Below are 17,754 nucleotides of genomic sequence, written 5' to 3' on the forward strand. Positions count from 1 at the left end.
GTGTGAAGGTTTTGTCTTCTCAGGTTGTTCCATGATTGACAAACTCTCAGAGAAAAGTGAGACTGACGGAGTTACAGAGATGTTCGTCTTGGTTTTGTTAATAAAGTTGTTTAAATGTGCTGCGTGATGTCAGCAAAGACAGAAATAAACTGTAGAAACCTACAAATCTTTATATGGTTTGGATTTGACTGCAAAATGTCCTCGTTTTTATGACATCAGGAAGATTATTCTCATAATTTGTGTCAGTGATGTCAGCACGACGACGAGATGTGAAATCTTTGCTCCGTTTATTTTAACCTTTGACCTTTGACCCTGAGCTCACAGAGAGTAAAAGCTCGTTTAAAGCCACGACTGAGTGAATCTTCCTCTCACATTATAACATTTGCATGTTATTCTTTAAGGAGTCGTCAAAAACACATTAGTCTTAATGAGCCGTCGGCTCGTTAGTCCGTCAGCAGCAGAGAGAAGCAGCTGTGACTCTGAGCCGAACGCCAGGTGGTAACGTGTTGCTACACATCCCATCATGCACTGCTGCTGCTGCTGCTGCTGCATGTTTAGAGAATACTGATAGTTCAGGAAAGAAGACAGCAGGATGAATATTAATGCTGGAATGATACTCGATGACTTTGATAATAAATTAATAGTTTAATTCAATTATTAATCAGTGCTCTCACTTCTCGTTTCTCTGTTTTATATGATTGTAAACTGAACATCAACACATCATCCTGAACTTTGTGGTGTGAAATTTTGTAGATGAAACAATTATTTAATTAACTAAAACAATAACTGACAAACTGATGAAAATAATCATTAGCTGTTTTGATGAATCTTTTCCTTTGTTCTTGAGTTTAAACAATGAAAGTGAACCATAAACCACATGTTGAGTATCTATAGCAACAGTCCTTCAACAGTCATCTGTTCACCGCTGACAGGTCGGTCTGTTCTCACTCCCAACTCGTCACATATGGAAGCCTGGTCAGGACCCGTGGCGTCACTTTTTAACGTGCAGGGTAGTCCGATAGACTTCTGCTGAAATAGACGCCATGAAACTGATGACGTCTATATAAGGTGACAAATTTCAGCCTCGTCGCCAGAATAAAACGTTGACATTGTACGATTGTGCAAACCACAGAAACGTTGAATATCTGCGTTTCAAACACCTGTAATACGGAGCATATTAACATTTCTGAAGTGACGTACTTCACATGACGTCTGTATAAGCTGACTGTCTCATCAGGAGGTGGGCGGCTTGTAATGTTGGAAATCAGCACAGAGTACAGTTCAGGACCTCAGAAGGTTCCTCTGGTCTCTGGCACCGGGACCAGATCCTTTCAGTAAGTGGGTGGTGGGTGGACGTGGAGCCTTCATGGATCAGATTTGTGGGAATTCTGGGAAAGTATTCTGCAGTGTGGGAGCTTTATCCTGCTGAAAGAGGCCGCTGCCATCAGGGAAGACTGTAGCCATGAACCTTCTTCCGTTGCTTCATGCTTTCAGCGGTGGACGGTGGTCGGCATCAACACTCTGACTGATCTGTGGCTACGCAGCCTCATACGCAGCAGGCTGTGATCCTCTGTGTGTTCGGACTCCTGTCCATCACAGATGGTCTAACCTCGCTGACCAAACCAAACCTCACCAGACCTCAACCACTGCGTTGTCACAACATATAATTATTTTTTAACAGTGACTACTGGGGTCCTGAAGGAGCATCGATATGTGACGAGTTGGGAGTGAGAACGTGTTGCCACACGCACGATGTGTCGGTTAGTCAGTATCTTTACTTATCAATACTCATCAATCAGTAAAAAGACAATCAAAACTGCTTCTAGCTCTTTTCATCTTATTTCAGTGTGAAGACAGTTTTGATAAGAGCACAGAAAACTGAATAAATGATTATCTTGAAGATTTTTAATGATGGTGATTAAGCGTGCAGGTGCACGTGTGGATAAGGTGTAAACATGCTGCTGGTCGCTGCTGCTGAACCTCATCGATGAAAAACATTCAGTGAAACAGTTTCTTCTTCTTGTGTCCAGACTGGAGGAACAGACAGACGTCTTCCTGTCATGTGTCTGTAGGTTCTGTTACCAAGTCATAAAACAAAAACTTACATATGCACGATTTTATGAAACCAAACCGTGTATGAATGTGTGTCAGAGTCTGTCGTTCAAAGTAAAAACACACAACAGGTCGTAATGTCAGTCGCCCAAAAGCAACATTTACTCAAGTACTATACTGAAGTACTTGAGTAAATGTGCTCAGTTACTCTCCTCCTCTGAAAGCATACTGTACTGTTCAGACATTAAAGCACAGCGTTGTTTTTAGATGAATATTATCCAGCGGCAGTGAATTTAATCATTCTTCTTCTTCGACTGCAATGAGAACATTAACGACATCAGATTGTGCTTTGAGCTGCTCATTAAGATGCCCATGAGCAAGGCACTGACCCCCTGAGCTGCTGCTGAATGTCAAGATAATAGAATAATGATTTTCATGCATCTTAAACTAATGATGGAAGTGATGCATGAAGGCAGTGATAATGTTAATGTTATAATGTCAGTGTGCACAGTTGAAATGATTCATGTGTTCATATTTAGGGCTGCGAGGGACGGCAGTGTGTCCGAATCATACGACTGTTTGATGGACAAAAAGACAATTTAGCAGCAGTTTGCTTCAGAGAGAACTGCTCACAGATAACATGTCTGTTTATATATACTGTATACATATATACAGTATATATATACGGATAACATGTCTATCTATCTATCTATCTATCTATCTATCTAGAGATGTAGAGTATCTGGAATGTATCTTCTCTCCTCCCTTCATCCATGTGGATTCAGCCTTCATCTCTTCTTTCTTCTTGTCTTTCTCTCTCTGACCTCTCCCTCATTCCCTCCGTATGATTATAGTCTCTCTGCTTCCTCCTCGGTCTGCTGGGAATGAAAGATGGATCCCTCGTCCCAGCTCAGTGTGAGAGTGTGTGCATTATGGAGAGTGGATGGGTGAAAGAGATAAATGTCAGAGGAAAATGTGTGTGTGTGTGTGTGTATGTGTGTGTGTGTGTGTGCGTGTGTGTGATGGATGTGGTGGAAGTGTGTGTTGATGGAATCAGTAAATAGTTAATGAGCAGGGAGGAGAGATGTGTGATATTGATGAACAATAATCACTATCAGCTCCATCTGTTCATGTGTTTCAGTGTTCAGATGTGTTGTTTTACTTCCTCAACGCAGCGGGACTGTTAGCTGAACGTTATCCTCCTCATCAATACTTGCTGCCTGCTCACATGTGGAGTCTCTTTAAGCTGCAAGTTCACTGAGAACTGACACATTTTAACATAAAGAAGCAAAGTTTCCATCCAAATGAAGCACACATTTACAGAAAATCAGCAAATTATCAGACATAATGAAACATTGAGGGCATAGAGCCACTGAGCTGGATGTGTAAAATATGAAATCCATAGTAACTGTTTCTGCACAGTTAATTTCTGTGAATATTATTTACAGTATAGTTCTGTGTATTACGCCTAAAAACACAGTAATCAACATGATGCTGTAGAAAATCACAGGAAGTATTTCACTACTGTCAAAAACATAAAGTTAAATACGTTTAATTTCACGTAGCAGAAACATACCAAACAAGATTCTCCCAGCATCATAACTCAGATTAGTGTGATTAGTGTGACTGGGAGACGACTAAAGGAAGGAAAGACAAACTGCAAACACGTCTGTCAGGATCAGAAATCTCCAGCTGTTCCCTGCCTTACCCTAACCCTTCCTTAGAGGCCGCTCGCTCCATCCTGCTCACTCAGAAATATTAACATATAATCTCCAATATTATAGGAATGATGTTCCATCAGTGGACCAATCACATCATGACTGATAGGGATCATTATTCATTGATCCTACATGTTTAAAGCTTCATGCAGATTGTTTAAGTTTAAACTGAGATTAAACATTATGTGTAATAAAGATTAAAGGTCAGCAGCTGCTCTAACAAACTGACAGAGTCTCAGAGTTATAACAGAAGGACACAAAGAGGTTTGATTCTGAGCTGAAGATCAATTCACACATTAAAGCAGCAACTTTACAAAGTCCTGAGTAACAAACTAACCCCAACCCCAACCCTAACCCTAACCCTAACCCCAACCCCAACCCCAACCCTAACCCCAACCCCAACCCTAACCCTAACCCTAACCCTAACCCAACCCTAACCCTAACCCTAACCCTAACCCCAACCCCAACCCTAACCCCAACCCCAACCCTAACCCTAACCCTAATCCCTAACCCTAACCCTAACCCTAACCCCTAACCCCTAACCCCAACCCTAACCCTAACCCCAACCCCAACCCTAACCCCAACCCTAACCCTAACCCCTAACCCTAACCCCTAACCCCAACTCTAACCCTAACCCCAACCCTAACCCTAACCCTAACCCCTAACCCCAACCCTAACCCTAACCCCAACCCTAACCCCAACCCTAACCCCAACCCTAAACCTAACCCCAACCCTAACCCTAACCCCAACCCTAACCCCAACCCCTAACCCCAACCCTAACCCTAACCCTAACCCCAACCCTAACCCTAACCCCAACCCTAACCCCAACCCCTAACCCCAACCCTAACCCTAACCCCAACCCCAACCCTAACCCCAACCCCTAACCCTAAACCTAACCCCAACTCCTAACCCTAAACCTAACCCCAACCCCTAACCCCAACCCCAACCCCTAACCCTAACCCTAACCCCTAACCCCAACCCCTAACCCCAACCCCAACTCCTAACCCTAAACCTAACCCCAACCCCAACCCCTAACCCCTAACCCCAACCCCTAACCCTAACCCTAACCCCAACCCTAACCCTAACCCCAACCCCTAACCCTAACTCTAACCCCAACCCTAACCCCTTACCTCAACCCTAACCCCAACCCCTAACCCTAACCTTAACTCTAACCCAACCCCTAACCCCAACCCCAACCCTAACCCTAACCCTAACTCTAACCCCAACCCTAACCCCTAACCCCAACCCTAACCCCTAACCCCAACCCCAACCCCTAACCCTAACCCCTAACCTCAACCCTAACTCTAACCCCAACCCTAACCCTAACCCCAACCCCAACCCCTAACCCCAATCCTAACCCCTAACCCCAACCCTAACCCCAACCCCAACCCCAACCTCAACCCCTAACCCCAACCCTAATGCTAACCCCAACCCCAACCCTAATGCTAACCCTAAATCCTGAGTAACAAACTAACATCAACCAGGATTCAGATTCTGACAGACAGTAAAGCTCCACTACTGAACGAGCTTCCATACGAGCTTTGACACGACTGAATGAAGCAAGACATGAAACTCTGTGAGAGAGAGAGGTTAGCTTCACAGTTACCATGGTAACTGACCCCGAGTTTAAGTTACCATGGTAACTGACACCGAGTTTAGGTTACCATGGTAACTGACCCAGAGTTTAAGTTTCTTCTGGAACTGGAAACCCAGAGTTTCCCTCATGACTCCAGATCAGCTGTTACTGGAAGTGCTCCACAACATCTGTTTCCGTTTCAGTGACAGCGCCCTCTAGTGGTCATAATAATCATGACGGGAGCGAAGGAGGAAATCAGGTGACTTTATTATAAATGTGATTAGTGTCCACACAGTCATGAAGCTTCTATTTTAGCTTCATCAGTCTGAGTTAGTCATATCAAGTGGATATCTGACACATTTACAGTCTTTTTAGCATCAAATTCCCTCTTTGTGTTTCCTCGGACAGTGTTTCCCTGTTGAGCTGCAGGTGGAAGTATAGTAACAAAAAGAGGGACTTTGGCACTAAAAAGACTGTAACGTTGAAAGATATCTACTTGATTTGACTCATTTGGATGCTGAAGCTTCATATTAGCTTCAGATAAACTTTTAAATACATTTTTGCACAGAAGGAGGACTGTGGATTTTGTCCTCCATCACTTCCATTGTAAGGTCATTATGAAGGGATCTTCTAATGGTCAGTATGAACAGGAGGAATGATTACAGCAAGAAACACAGCTTTAATGCTCATTTGACTGACTGTTGTTATAGGACACACTTGATAAATGGTGAACTGTCTTTTAAATTGTAGGTCTGGTGCTTCCTTCTGTCTGTATGTTTGTGTTTTGAGTGTAATGAAATGCAGCTGTACTGTATAAATACTCAGTGAGCAGTTTATTAGGAACACCTGTGCAGTCTAATCAATCCAACACAACAGCTCTGCTATTTGTTCTACTTTTATGAAGCTTCTATATTTTCGGTTCTTGTTGACATTGTCAGAAACTGATCATTCTGGTTTATGTTTATTATAGAGGTCGTATTGGGTGCTGGCTGTGTACTGGAGTCTAATAATGGTCCTAATACACCATTAACATCCATGAACATCCATCTATCTTTATCTCAGATTTAATTGATGGAGAAACCTTGATCTCAGTGGCTGGTTATGATGCATCAGTGTAGACGAACATACCAGCAGATCTGAGTCAGTATCACTGGTATCACTGTGTTTGTGCAGATCTGGCAGTGTGTTGTGTGCTGTGAGTGTGTGATTTGTGTGTGTATGATAATTACAACACTCCCCCGCTCCCCGCTGTGTTTCTGCTCATTATACTGGTGCGTATGTGTGGTTACAGGCACGGTAACAATGAGCGTCCCGGCGGGCCGCCGCCATATTAGCCCGACAGAAATCACAGCTAAGTGAAGTGTGAAATTAATAACTGAACGGGAGAAAAGAGCTGACTGCTGTCTTTTGTTGGAAATCACCCTGCTATCTTCTCTACAAGAGCTGGCCTCCGTTAGTCTGGACAGGATGAGGATGGAGATTATTGATTATTGATAGTTTCAACAGTTTCTCACCACAGCACCAGTCAACAAGTCATATAAAACACCTAAATGTGAGCAATCAGACGTGGAAACCAAGAAGCTCATTAGTTTGGACTTTCACATTATCGCAGCTTGAGGTGAGACTTCATTATCCTTCATTTCTAGTGGAATATTGATCGTTCTACAGACCAATAATAAACATAATGAAGGCTGAGACAAAGCTTAACTACACTATTCATTCAGTATCGATGTGATGTCGACTCTTCATCTATTGACCTTGACAGCAAGAAGAGTCAAATCAGACCATTAAACAGTAAATTCAGCAGCCAACATTTAGACATTTAGAGCAGCGATCCTTATGTTTCCTGTCATGCTTCTTTTGAAAATCCAAAAAATGTATTTATTTTTATTTTTCCAGTCTTTTAAGACAACAGTCAGGAGCCCAAATTAACAGTGAAACCTGTTTTTGTACTAAATGACACAGAAACACTGAGGAAACACAAAGAGGGAATTTGATGCTAAAAAGACTGTAAATGTGTCAGATATCCACTTGATATGACTAACTCAGACTGCTGAAGCTGAATAGAAGCTTCACACAGACTTTTAATGACTGTGTGGACACATTGTGGATTTTGGCCTCCATCACTTCCATTGAAAGCACATTTGAAGGATCTTTAAATATCCAGTATGAACAGGAGGAATGATTACAGCGAGGAAAACCTCTTTGACTGTTCATATGGACACCTGACTGCTGGTTTAACACACTGGAAACATTATGAACCTCCTTTAAGGCTCACAGTTGGAAATAAACTCATTCTTTCTTCTGTATGGCGTCACAACGATGCAGCAAACAGCTGAATGCCCACCTGGAAACAAAACATGGTGGAAATTTCAAGTGAAATTTTAGTGTGACTTTGGTTTTGTGGTGACAAATGTGTGTATATAAGTCGTATCATCGACTTCAGTCTCCTATACAAAGGCTCTGATTGGCTCAATGCGGAGAATAAATCCCTCCAGACTCTTTACATCTGTGCACAAACCGTTTAGATGTGGGAGGCGATCCAAAGGTCTGAAACCAGGCTGAGCAATTCTCCATATGAACACACACACACACACACACACACACACACACACAAACACACACACTGCTTTCTCCCCCAGAAATGTGTTTTATTGTGCTGGAAATTCCAGGCCGACCTATTTAAAAGCAGATGAAACAAACACAATCAGTGACCGGGCCACAGCAGGCCTGTAGATGATTGTACTTATTGAGAGGGTATTGACCGGATCAGGCCTTCTATTCACTGACACACACACACACACACACACACACACACACACACACACACACACACACACACACAGACAACCTGCAGAGGCCATGTAATGCATAACAATCAGCTCTGAAACAAAGGCAGGAGGAGGACAGGTGTGTGTGTCTGTGTGCATTCATGCAAGTATTCATGAGCTGTGTGCGCGTGCGTGTGCACGTGCGGGTGCGTGTGTGTGTGTGTGTGTGTGTGTGTTACCTGGAAGCAGCAGGTTAGGCTGTGCATTCAGAGACACATCATGTATGTGTGAGCATCAGCAGTTATTTGTGTGCAGGTGTTTGTGATGCTGATGTGCGTCGCCGGCGTCTCGCTGCGTGAACGCCGGCTGTGAGCTGCTGCTTGTTGTGGGAATGAACTGCTCGTATTTTCCTTTAAGCCAAACACTGACGGTGCGTTTCATTTGATGAGCCCTTTGTGTGCTCGTCACTTGGTCACATGTAGCACCATAATGAACTCTCCCGTAAATAAACCCAGTGAGCTGTATACATTCATTTTTTCGGCAGCTGTTGGGGAAGAAGTCTAAACGAAGCTGACAAACTGCATTATAAAGTTGACAAGACAAACATGTTATCTGCTCTTCACTCTTCCAGCAGACACAGAGCAACATTATCATCCCACTGGAGTTGTGTTTGTGTCCATCTGATCAATACTGGTCCAGTATTCAGTCTCCTCTCAGCTCTCCTGAGACTAATATCTGTCAGTCTGATCTCTAACGTCTGACAGATAGTTTTCACATCTATACAAACGTGTAGCACATTGCATTATGGGATTGTTAAAGGACACATATTCTGCACATTTCCAGCTCTATATTTATATTCTGGGTGAGTTATTAACAATCAATAACAAACTGTGACATGTCAGTTTAAAAAGAGCAGATTATAACAAGCTTTAGTTTGGGTCAATTAAATGTGATGTTGGTGCTGTATTTTAATACATTATTCATTATTCATTTACAATAATCACATCCAACACCACAAAACAGGTCCTGAGAATACGAGTAAACCTATTATGTTCCTCATAAAACGTGTTTTATCATGATGCTTGAAGTTTATCTTGTAAATGTGTAGAGATACTGAAGATGGAGGCAAGTAGGGCCTTAAACTACCATTTACCAATCTAATATATTAGACCAGTATCATCAATTATTGTACCAATACCATAAAGTTCATGAATGTTCTGTTAAAAGATATATTGTTTTTATTTCTCTTGTCTCTGGTGTTTCTGTGTATTTATCTCCTGACCCGCTAACATCATCATCATCATCATCATCTATCTCTGTCTGTGTTTCTGTCATTAGCAGAAAGGCTGGAGTGACTCCCTGCGGCCGATGGACAGACATGGAAACATAAAGGTAGAACGGCGTCCGTCAGCTTTCAGTCATCCTGACTCTGCTGTCCCTTCTCCTCCTATCAGTCATCTTTAATAAGGTTCCTCTCCCATAAAGCTGATGATGAATAGAGAACATTTCCTCCCACAAGCCCAGGCTGTCACCTACACCACCTTTAATCACAGATACATCCAGCAAAGTCTTGACTCTCATATATTCATGTCCATTTTTCAAGCTTTTTATGCTTCACATCTTATCATGCATGTATGCATCTCTGACAGTCAACAGAAAGACACAGTGTCACTGTTCATCCTGATGCTAGTGAGTTTTTAGTGCGTCTACACCATAAACTGTAAAAGAAAATATGGACGTAGCCACCATGACGTCAGCCGTTGGTTTCCGAAGAGCAGTTTTAAAGCTCAAAGTGGGCGGCTCCATCCGTTACCATCTTGGCGGCGCCTGACTCCGCCTAACTCCCAGACTCAGAAGAAGAAGAATCTTCATTTATGCACTTTTCAAAACTTGCCAGAGCAAGTCAGAGCAGAAACAAACCCAACAAACAGAACAAAAAAGCCCAAAGTGAAAGAAATCAATTATGTTTGTTCATAATTGTAACTAAACCAGAAAAGAAGAATTTATTGTTTGTCTTGATAAATGTGACATTTTCATGTGTTTTTGTTGAAACCCCCTTTAAGACCTTCACAGGCCTAGTTTGGAAATGAAAATGGGTTATTACTATTTTCCAGATTCATGTTGTATTCATCAGTGTCTTCACAGAAACCAAACTGTGTTCACACCACAAAGCATTTCAGAAACAAGCTGCTAGAAGCTGATTTATTACCTGAAACCAGAGAGACCACAGCTGTTCTGAATCATGCAGTCGCCTTCATTCATTATTCGTCAGCTTTTTTTCTCTGATTCACCTTCAGTTTTTCCTCGTTAATCATATTCGTCTGATTTCTAATATCCCACTTGATTCATTAGTGTTTTTCATCAAACACACTATCCACCAAACATCACCACACATCACCAAATATCACCAAATATCACCACACATCACCACACATCACCAAATATCACCAAATATCACCACACATCACCACACATCACCAAATATCACCAAACATCACCACACATCGCCAAATATCACCACACATCACCACACATCACCACACATCACCAAATATCACCAAATATCACCAAATATCACCACACATCGCCAAATATCACCAAATATCACCAAACATCACCAAACATCACCAAACATCACCAAACATCACCACACATCACCAAATATCACCACACATCACCACACATCACCAAATATCACCAAATATCACCACACATCGCCAAATATCACCAAATATCACCACACATCACCACACATCACCAAACATCACCAAACATCACAACACATCACCAAATATCACCACATATCACCAAACATCACCAAACATCACCAAACATCACCACACATCACCAAATATCACCAAACATCACCACACATCACAACACATCACCACACATCACCAAATATCACCACACATCACCACACATCACAACACATCACCAAACATCACCAAACATCACCACACATCACCAAATATCACCAAACATCACCACACATCACAACACATCACCACACATCACCAAACATCACCACACATCACCACACATCACAACACATCACCACACATCACCAAACATCACCAAACATCACCACACATCACCACACATCACCAAACATCACCACACATCACCACACATAACCACACATCACCAAACATCACCACACATCACCAAACATCACCAAACATCACCACACATCACCACACATCACTACACATCACCACACATTCAGTTTGTTTATGTTAACAGACACCAGCGTGCAGCAGGAAGTGTGACATACTGTCCATCACAGTCACAACAGACGGAGGTCCCTTCTACCATCTTGTCTGCCTCTGATAGGCTCATAGTAGATAAGACCCGCCTTCTGGATGTTCAGCAGCCAATCAACAAGACATTGACAACCCTGTAACATCACCACAACGCTCAGCCAACACAAACATGTCAATTCACTGCACGCACACAACTTCTTCATGCAATTAGTAAGTTAGATCATTTTTCTTTTTAGATTTTCATACTTTTATTAAAGATTCAAAGATTTCACTGTGTGGAGTTTACATGAACTCTGCCATCTGATCAGGATCACAACAAAGCACAAAGAGAGGATGAAAGAGTGAACAGCGGCAACAAAACAAAGAAAACACAACAAGGGAAGTCACCTGAGTAATAACCACATCTTTAACACCCAGTTAGCACCTCCACCTCCAATGGACACTTCATTCAGGGCTCAAAAACAACAACATGTTTACTTGTTTTCTGATTGACTTTGTGTTTTTGTATCATGCTGATAAACTAAATCAGCAATTTTAAACAGCTAACAGGGATAATACACCGTACACTGATGTATATAATTAGTTATGTATGTAATTAGCGTTACACCAATTAAAAACTAACGTGTCACGGCCTCAGTAACCATGACAACCAAAGCTAGAGACATAATCACAATGACAGAGGTAGCTAGTCATAAAACAGTGTATCTAGTGTGTATATAACTCAGTATCACAACTTACAATATGTACAACATACACAACTACCTCCTCTAAATCAGTGGTTCTTAAACTTTTTCACATCAAGGACCCACAGACCCCCAACTGATAAGATTTTTGCTTTTATATGTTACTTATAATTTGTAAAAAATTGCAAAACCCTTTCTGTAAAATGTCCTAAAAATTCACTGTTAAATATGTGCAAATTCATGGAAATGAGTCTAAAATGAAAAGACCTGTACAATAAAGCTTTTATCTCTCCATAACTGTGTTTAATCTTTATTTACTTTACCTTCATTAATCTCATTCTGTAAATCTCTGTGAATTTCTTCAGGTCAGAGGTCGGAGGCCCTCTCAGCTCCCTCTGGACAGACCACAAAACTCCCAGGAGCCTTTGCAGCACCCGGGGCCCGTCCGCAAGAGTCACAGACGGAAAGGTAAGCTCATCGTCCAATCAGAGCTCGTACCTGCTTCCACTTCACTCAGGTGTTTGTGGTCTCAGCTGCAGTCAGAGAGGATTCCTGACTGCTGTGACATCATCAGTGACATCATCAGTGACATCACCAGCTTTAAACTGATGTTGAACTTGTTACAAACAGTTGCACAAATGCAATGTGACTGTACCTTCATTCATGAGAAACAATCTTATGACAAGTTCATTTAGTAGCTGTTCTGGAGCTTTCAGTTGTATCACATGAGCTTCCTCAGCAGGTGATGAGATTGTTTTGTTGACTCCAGTTTCAAAGTTCCAGAATGGACTCAGTGTCTCCTCCAAACACCATAAAACACCATGAAACACCATGACACACCATGAAACACCATGAAACACCATGAAACACCATGACACACCATAAAACACCATAAAACACCATGAAACACCACGTTCATGTCTTTATGCAGTCTTTTGTAACCCAACCTCCTCTTCCTCTCTTCCTCCTCCTCCTCGTCCTCCCTTCCTCTCCTTTGTTGTGCAGATATGAGTGATGGTCATGCTGTCTCTTTCCGTTCTGCCCACTGAAGGTCTGACTCTTAGTCTTTAACCTCAGCAGATCAGCCTACAATATGAAAAATTAGTGTAATTGGTTCTCTAGTTTCTAAACAAGGAACTGCATTTTACCCGTGTCAGTTCAGGTCACCGTCAGCACATTCTGGCTACGCAGTCACCTATCTGTGTTGTCTAGGAAGGCCCCCTCCGATCTTGGTAACCATGGTTATGCTGATTTACCCTTCATCAAAGAGGCCTCTGCCTCCCCAAAACATGACAGAGGGTTCTGGAGTCTCAAGGAGAAAATGTCTCCTACTACTCAAGAATTACAGTGTGACCTCAAGGCCCAGGCTTGACCCCTAAAGATGGAAAACTCCATAACATCCTGCTCTCTTCCTCTCCTCCTCCCCGCAGGTACGTTAGTGTGCAGCAGTAATGGGACCGGTAGCACCTCCGTCTCCTCCGTTACCATGGTTGCCATCCCCGACTGCGTCGACAACGCTACGCAGACGGACATCAGCTTCCAGAACATGGTGACGCTGGGGAGGAGCAGAGGTCACCACCACCACAGCCGGGGGGGCTCCTCCTCTCCCCCTCCCCCCTCTCCTCCCCTCCCTCACCTCGTGGGACCATACGGGATCAACGAGTTGTATGTTCTGACTTGTTGTCTTTGTTTATTAATCAGTGTTTTTGGGAGTGAAAAAGGACAAGTCACCAGATATGAAAACTCAATAATGTTTAATATGATGAGACTGAGTTTTCTGTCTCCTCCCTCCAGCTGTGTGTTTGAGTACAACGACCCCAACGACTACTTTGACGTCTCGAATCATGAGGTGGACAGACAGGATGACCTGGAGTACGAGGTGAGAACCAAATATCACCGTCATAAAGACATAAAGACATAAAGACATAAAGACAGCAGGAAGGTTATTTCCTGAGTCCAACAAAGCTGCATCATACAGACTGTTCAGTCATTTAATGGAAGGATTTCAGGAAATGTTGTTGTTGAATAGGAGTCAGGCTGTCTGTGGACGAGTCTCACAGTGAGACACCAGTACTAGTGTCCTACTATGAATGTCCTCCAGACTGGCTGACAATCTACATCATTAACCCCGGATTTAAAGAGGACATTTATATTGTGTATTTTACACATCTTATGATGGTCAGAGGTCCAAAACCTGTGATGAACATATGTAGCGATGCTGCCTGCAAGTCAAAAGTCAGGGCTTCAAACTCGAATGAATCCTCTGTTTGCAATGTCGACATTTGGAGTAAAGAAGAAGAAAAAGAAGTGAAATCCTGCTACTATACTTTGTTTACGTAGCCTCCGGAGCTGGAGGAAGCTTCCTGTAGCTGACCAATCAGAACAGAGCGGGCTCATCAGGAGGCGGGGCCTTAAAGAGACAGGAGCTAAAACGGCCTGTTTCAGACAGAGGCTGAACTGAGGGGCTGCATAAAGGACCAGTAGAAGATAAATAAGGAGTTTTTAACTGGAAATCATGCAAAGATATTCCAGTAGAGCCCCAGAATATAAATATAGAGCTGGAAATGTGCAGAATATGTGTCCTTTAAACATCTCATCTCCCTCCTCTCTATGACAGGTGACCCTCCACCCCACCATCAAGGGTACAGCTGTTCATAACAACAATTAACTCTTTAGATTCCTGACGCTGCTGGACTACACATCATACAAACTAGTTCTGACCAATCATAAAATGACCTTTAACACCCTGAACCAGCATCAGACCATCAACAAGCTTCTCTCCTGTGTTCCTCCAGGAGGTGGAGCTCTACAAGTCCAGCCAGCAGGAGAAGCTGGGTCTGACAGTCTGCTACAGGACGGACGATGAGGAGGATCTGGGGATTTACGTTGGAGAGGTGATCTACTCTTCATCCCTTCATTCTACTCTTCATCTCTTCATTCTACTCTTTATTTCCTTTTCTCTCTTTTCTCCTACATAATGCTCAAAGAGGAGATCATCCTGCTTATCTCTGTTTATCTCTGTGTATCTATCTGTTTATCTCTGTTTATCTGTTTATCTCTGTTTATCTGTTTATCTGTTTATCTCTGTTCATCTGTTTATCTCTGTTTATCTGTTTATCTGTTTATCTCTGTTTATGTTTATGTCTGTTTATCTGTTTATCTGTTTATATCTGTTTATCTCTGTTTATCTGTTTATATCTGTTTATCTCTGTTTATCTGTTTATCTCTGTTTATCTGTTTATGTCTGTTTATCTGTTTATCTGTTTATATCTGTTTATCTCTGTTTATCTGTTTATATCTGTTTATCTCTGTTTATCTGTTTATCTCTGTTTATCTGTTTATATCTGTTTATCTCTGTTTATCTGTTTATATCTGTTTATCTCTGTTTATCTGTTTATCTCTGTTTATCTCTGTTTATCTGTTTATATCTGTTTATCTGTTTATCTCTGTTTATCTGTTTATCTCTGTTGATCTGTTTGTTGGGACAGGCAGTAGTGCGTTTGGTTATTAGCAATAATTCATAATTATCATAGATAATTATGAATTATGAAAATAAGATTAACCTTAAATAAGGTTAACCTTAATCAATAATTCGGGCACCAACTGTTGGATCTGTGAGGAACACAGTTGATTATTGGCAATAATTATCAATTATCAAGGATAATTAACTAATTATGACAATTAATAGAATTATTAATATGAATTAACAAATACGGGGCACCACCTGTAAACCGGGTCCAATAACCAAACAAGGTAGTCTCATAAATGGGAGATGAACAAAGAAGGGTGAATTCAAGCTCTGACTCCTTCAATCAGCCACTTTTCACAACATTACACACAATAATGACAGAAGAACTTCTCTTTAAAGATATAACAGTGTTTATTAAACTTGGTAAAATTAACAAAGTTAACAAATGCTTCATTCAATAAACGACTATCCTAAAATCTAATCCTACCAAACAAACACAACAGCTATGTACAGGGTTGGACACATGCAGGGGAATGCATGTGCGTGCATGTGTGTGTGTGTGAGCGTGCGTGTGACAAGGTGGCGACGGGGCCTGACGTGATGACGTCGTCGGTCTGCAACGCGGACCTGACTATGGGAGGAAGTCACGTCGCGCGAGAACCGGATGGCAGAAATGTGGCGGTGTTTTGGTTAGACAGAAGCAAGACGGCGCCGCCTGGCGGACGGCGTCTCACACTCACCCACTTCTGTGAAAAACACACGTGTCTGATGGCGGATAAGGAAAGACAAAGCAAAGCTTTGTCTGACGTTATCTGACCATCAGATGTGCAAAAGATGTCGGTGCGTGTATGTGTGTGCGCGCGTGTGTATGTGTTAGTCAGAAGAGAGAAGGAAGAAGGAGAGAAAGCGATCGTGAGAGGAAGAGAAGCGGTTCCTTTGTCCACAGACTGCGCGTACGGACGGCAGTCTGTAACGCATGTTGTCTGGTTTCTGACTGACAAAGCAACTTACTTCCTGACTCACGATGGCACAAACACAGCGGTAGTCCCGAGCGGGACAAACACAAAACAGTCTAGCGTGGTGAACACAACTAAACAGGCAGCAAACTTAAAATACTCCTCAGAGTAAAGCAGGAAAAATGGACTCGGCGGTCCATCAACAGCACAACAAAACAATAGCAATAAAGCTAAAAGCTAAATGCTAAACAACAGCAACTGATGCTGATAAGAACACACAATTAACACTGCCTCTGCCCAGACTTATGCCTTTTACTTGGTCGCTTCAGAAAGCGAGCTGGGTTTGTGTGTAGTCCGTCGTTATGTCCGGCTTTGTCCTGGGCTCGGATGCAGACGGTGGCCGTTCTCGCACGGTCGGCTAAAAACACGGCAGCTGGCTCTCGGCAGCGTGGCGGAGAGAACAGCAGAGTGGACTCGGTGAAGAAGCGCTTCTTCCGTCTCGAGGAATTTGAGGATGCTGGTTGCAGCAGCGGTCTCTCTCGGATCCGGGAATGTGTTCGGGTGAACACGGGCGAAGTCTCGTCTCGTCCGGCGAGGGGAGTCTTCGATGAGGGGAAAAGACGTGCGTGGGGTACCCAATTTAGTCAGCTGACTCACAGAGGAACAGGAGTTACCCCTAGCTCAGTGACACGGGAAAGGCGTGTGCTTCAGGGCCCGGTCAGTTTTTAAAGGGGCGGTGATGTCACGGCTGCGTCATCAGGATGCTCCGCTGTGCAGGAGCGTCTCCACCAATGAGACTGTATGTTGACTGCTCCCTGCTGAGGTGTGAAAATCGCAAAGCATCCTTGGAAATAGAGTTTGCAATGGACTCCCATTGTCTAAGCAGCATTTTTGGTGCTATTCCTTTGTCTTGGGGAAAACAAAGGAATAAAGCACCTCGTGGTCAGGCCTCACAGGTTACATGTAGGCCTTCTTTGTGTGACCTCATGGTTTGAGGCCCAACAGTTTATATCTGTTTATCTCTGTTTATCTGTTTATCTCTGTTTATCTGTTTATCTGTTTATCTCTTCAGGTCAATCCAAACAGCATAGCAGCCAAGAATGGACGCATCAGAGAGGGAGACCGGATACTTCAGGTAAACGTTTATTTTGGCTTTGTTCTTGTGATTCAGTCTTTATTGAGGAGCAGCTGTTCTCTGTCCTACAGAGATCTGGATATCTCTGGACACCCTCTGTCCGGATATTTCACATGTTTTTCTGGCTC

General features: G+C 42.7%; 1 protein-coding gene across 1 annotated transcript in view; it reads left to right on the forward strand.

Annotated features, from left to right (window-relative positions):
* The first annotated feature begins 5,504 nt into the window (after positions 1-5,504).
* LOC121895765 (PDZ domain-containing protein 4-like) overlaps positions 5,505-17,754 on the forward strand; it is a 29,947-nt gene continuing 17,697 nt past the window's right edge. Inside the window, exons 1-7 of the mRNA XM_042409187.1 lie at positions 5,505-5,605; positions 9,456-9,509; positions 12,432-12,534; positions 13,497-13,731; positions 13,861-13,945; positions 14,862-14,960; positions 17,564-17,626. Of these exons, the coding sequence (XP_042265121.1) occupies positions 9,486-9,509; positions 12,432-12,534; positions 13,497-13,731; positions 13,861-13,945; positions 14,862-14,960; positions 17,564-17,626 (609 nt within the window). The 5' untranslated portion in view covers positions 5,505-5,605; positions 9,456-9,485. The remainder of the gene's footprint in view (positions 5,606-9,455; positions 9,510-12,431; positions 12,535-13,496; positions 13,732-13,860; positions 13,946-14,861; positions 14,961-17,563; positions 17,627-17,754) is intronic.

Source organism: Thunnus maccoyii, chromosome 4 (assembly GCF_910596095.1).
Source record: "Thunnus maccoyii chromosome 4, fThuMac1.1, whole genome shotgun sequence".
Taxonomy (NCBI): Eukaryota; Metazoa; Chordata; class Actinopteri; order Scombriformes; family Scombridae; genus Thunnus; species Thunnus maccoyii.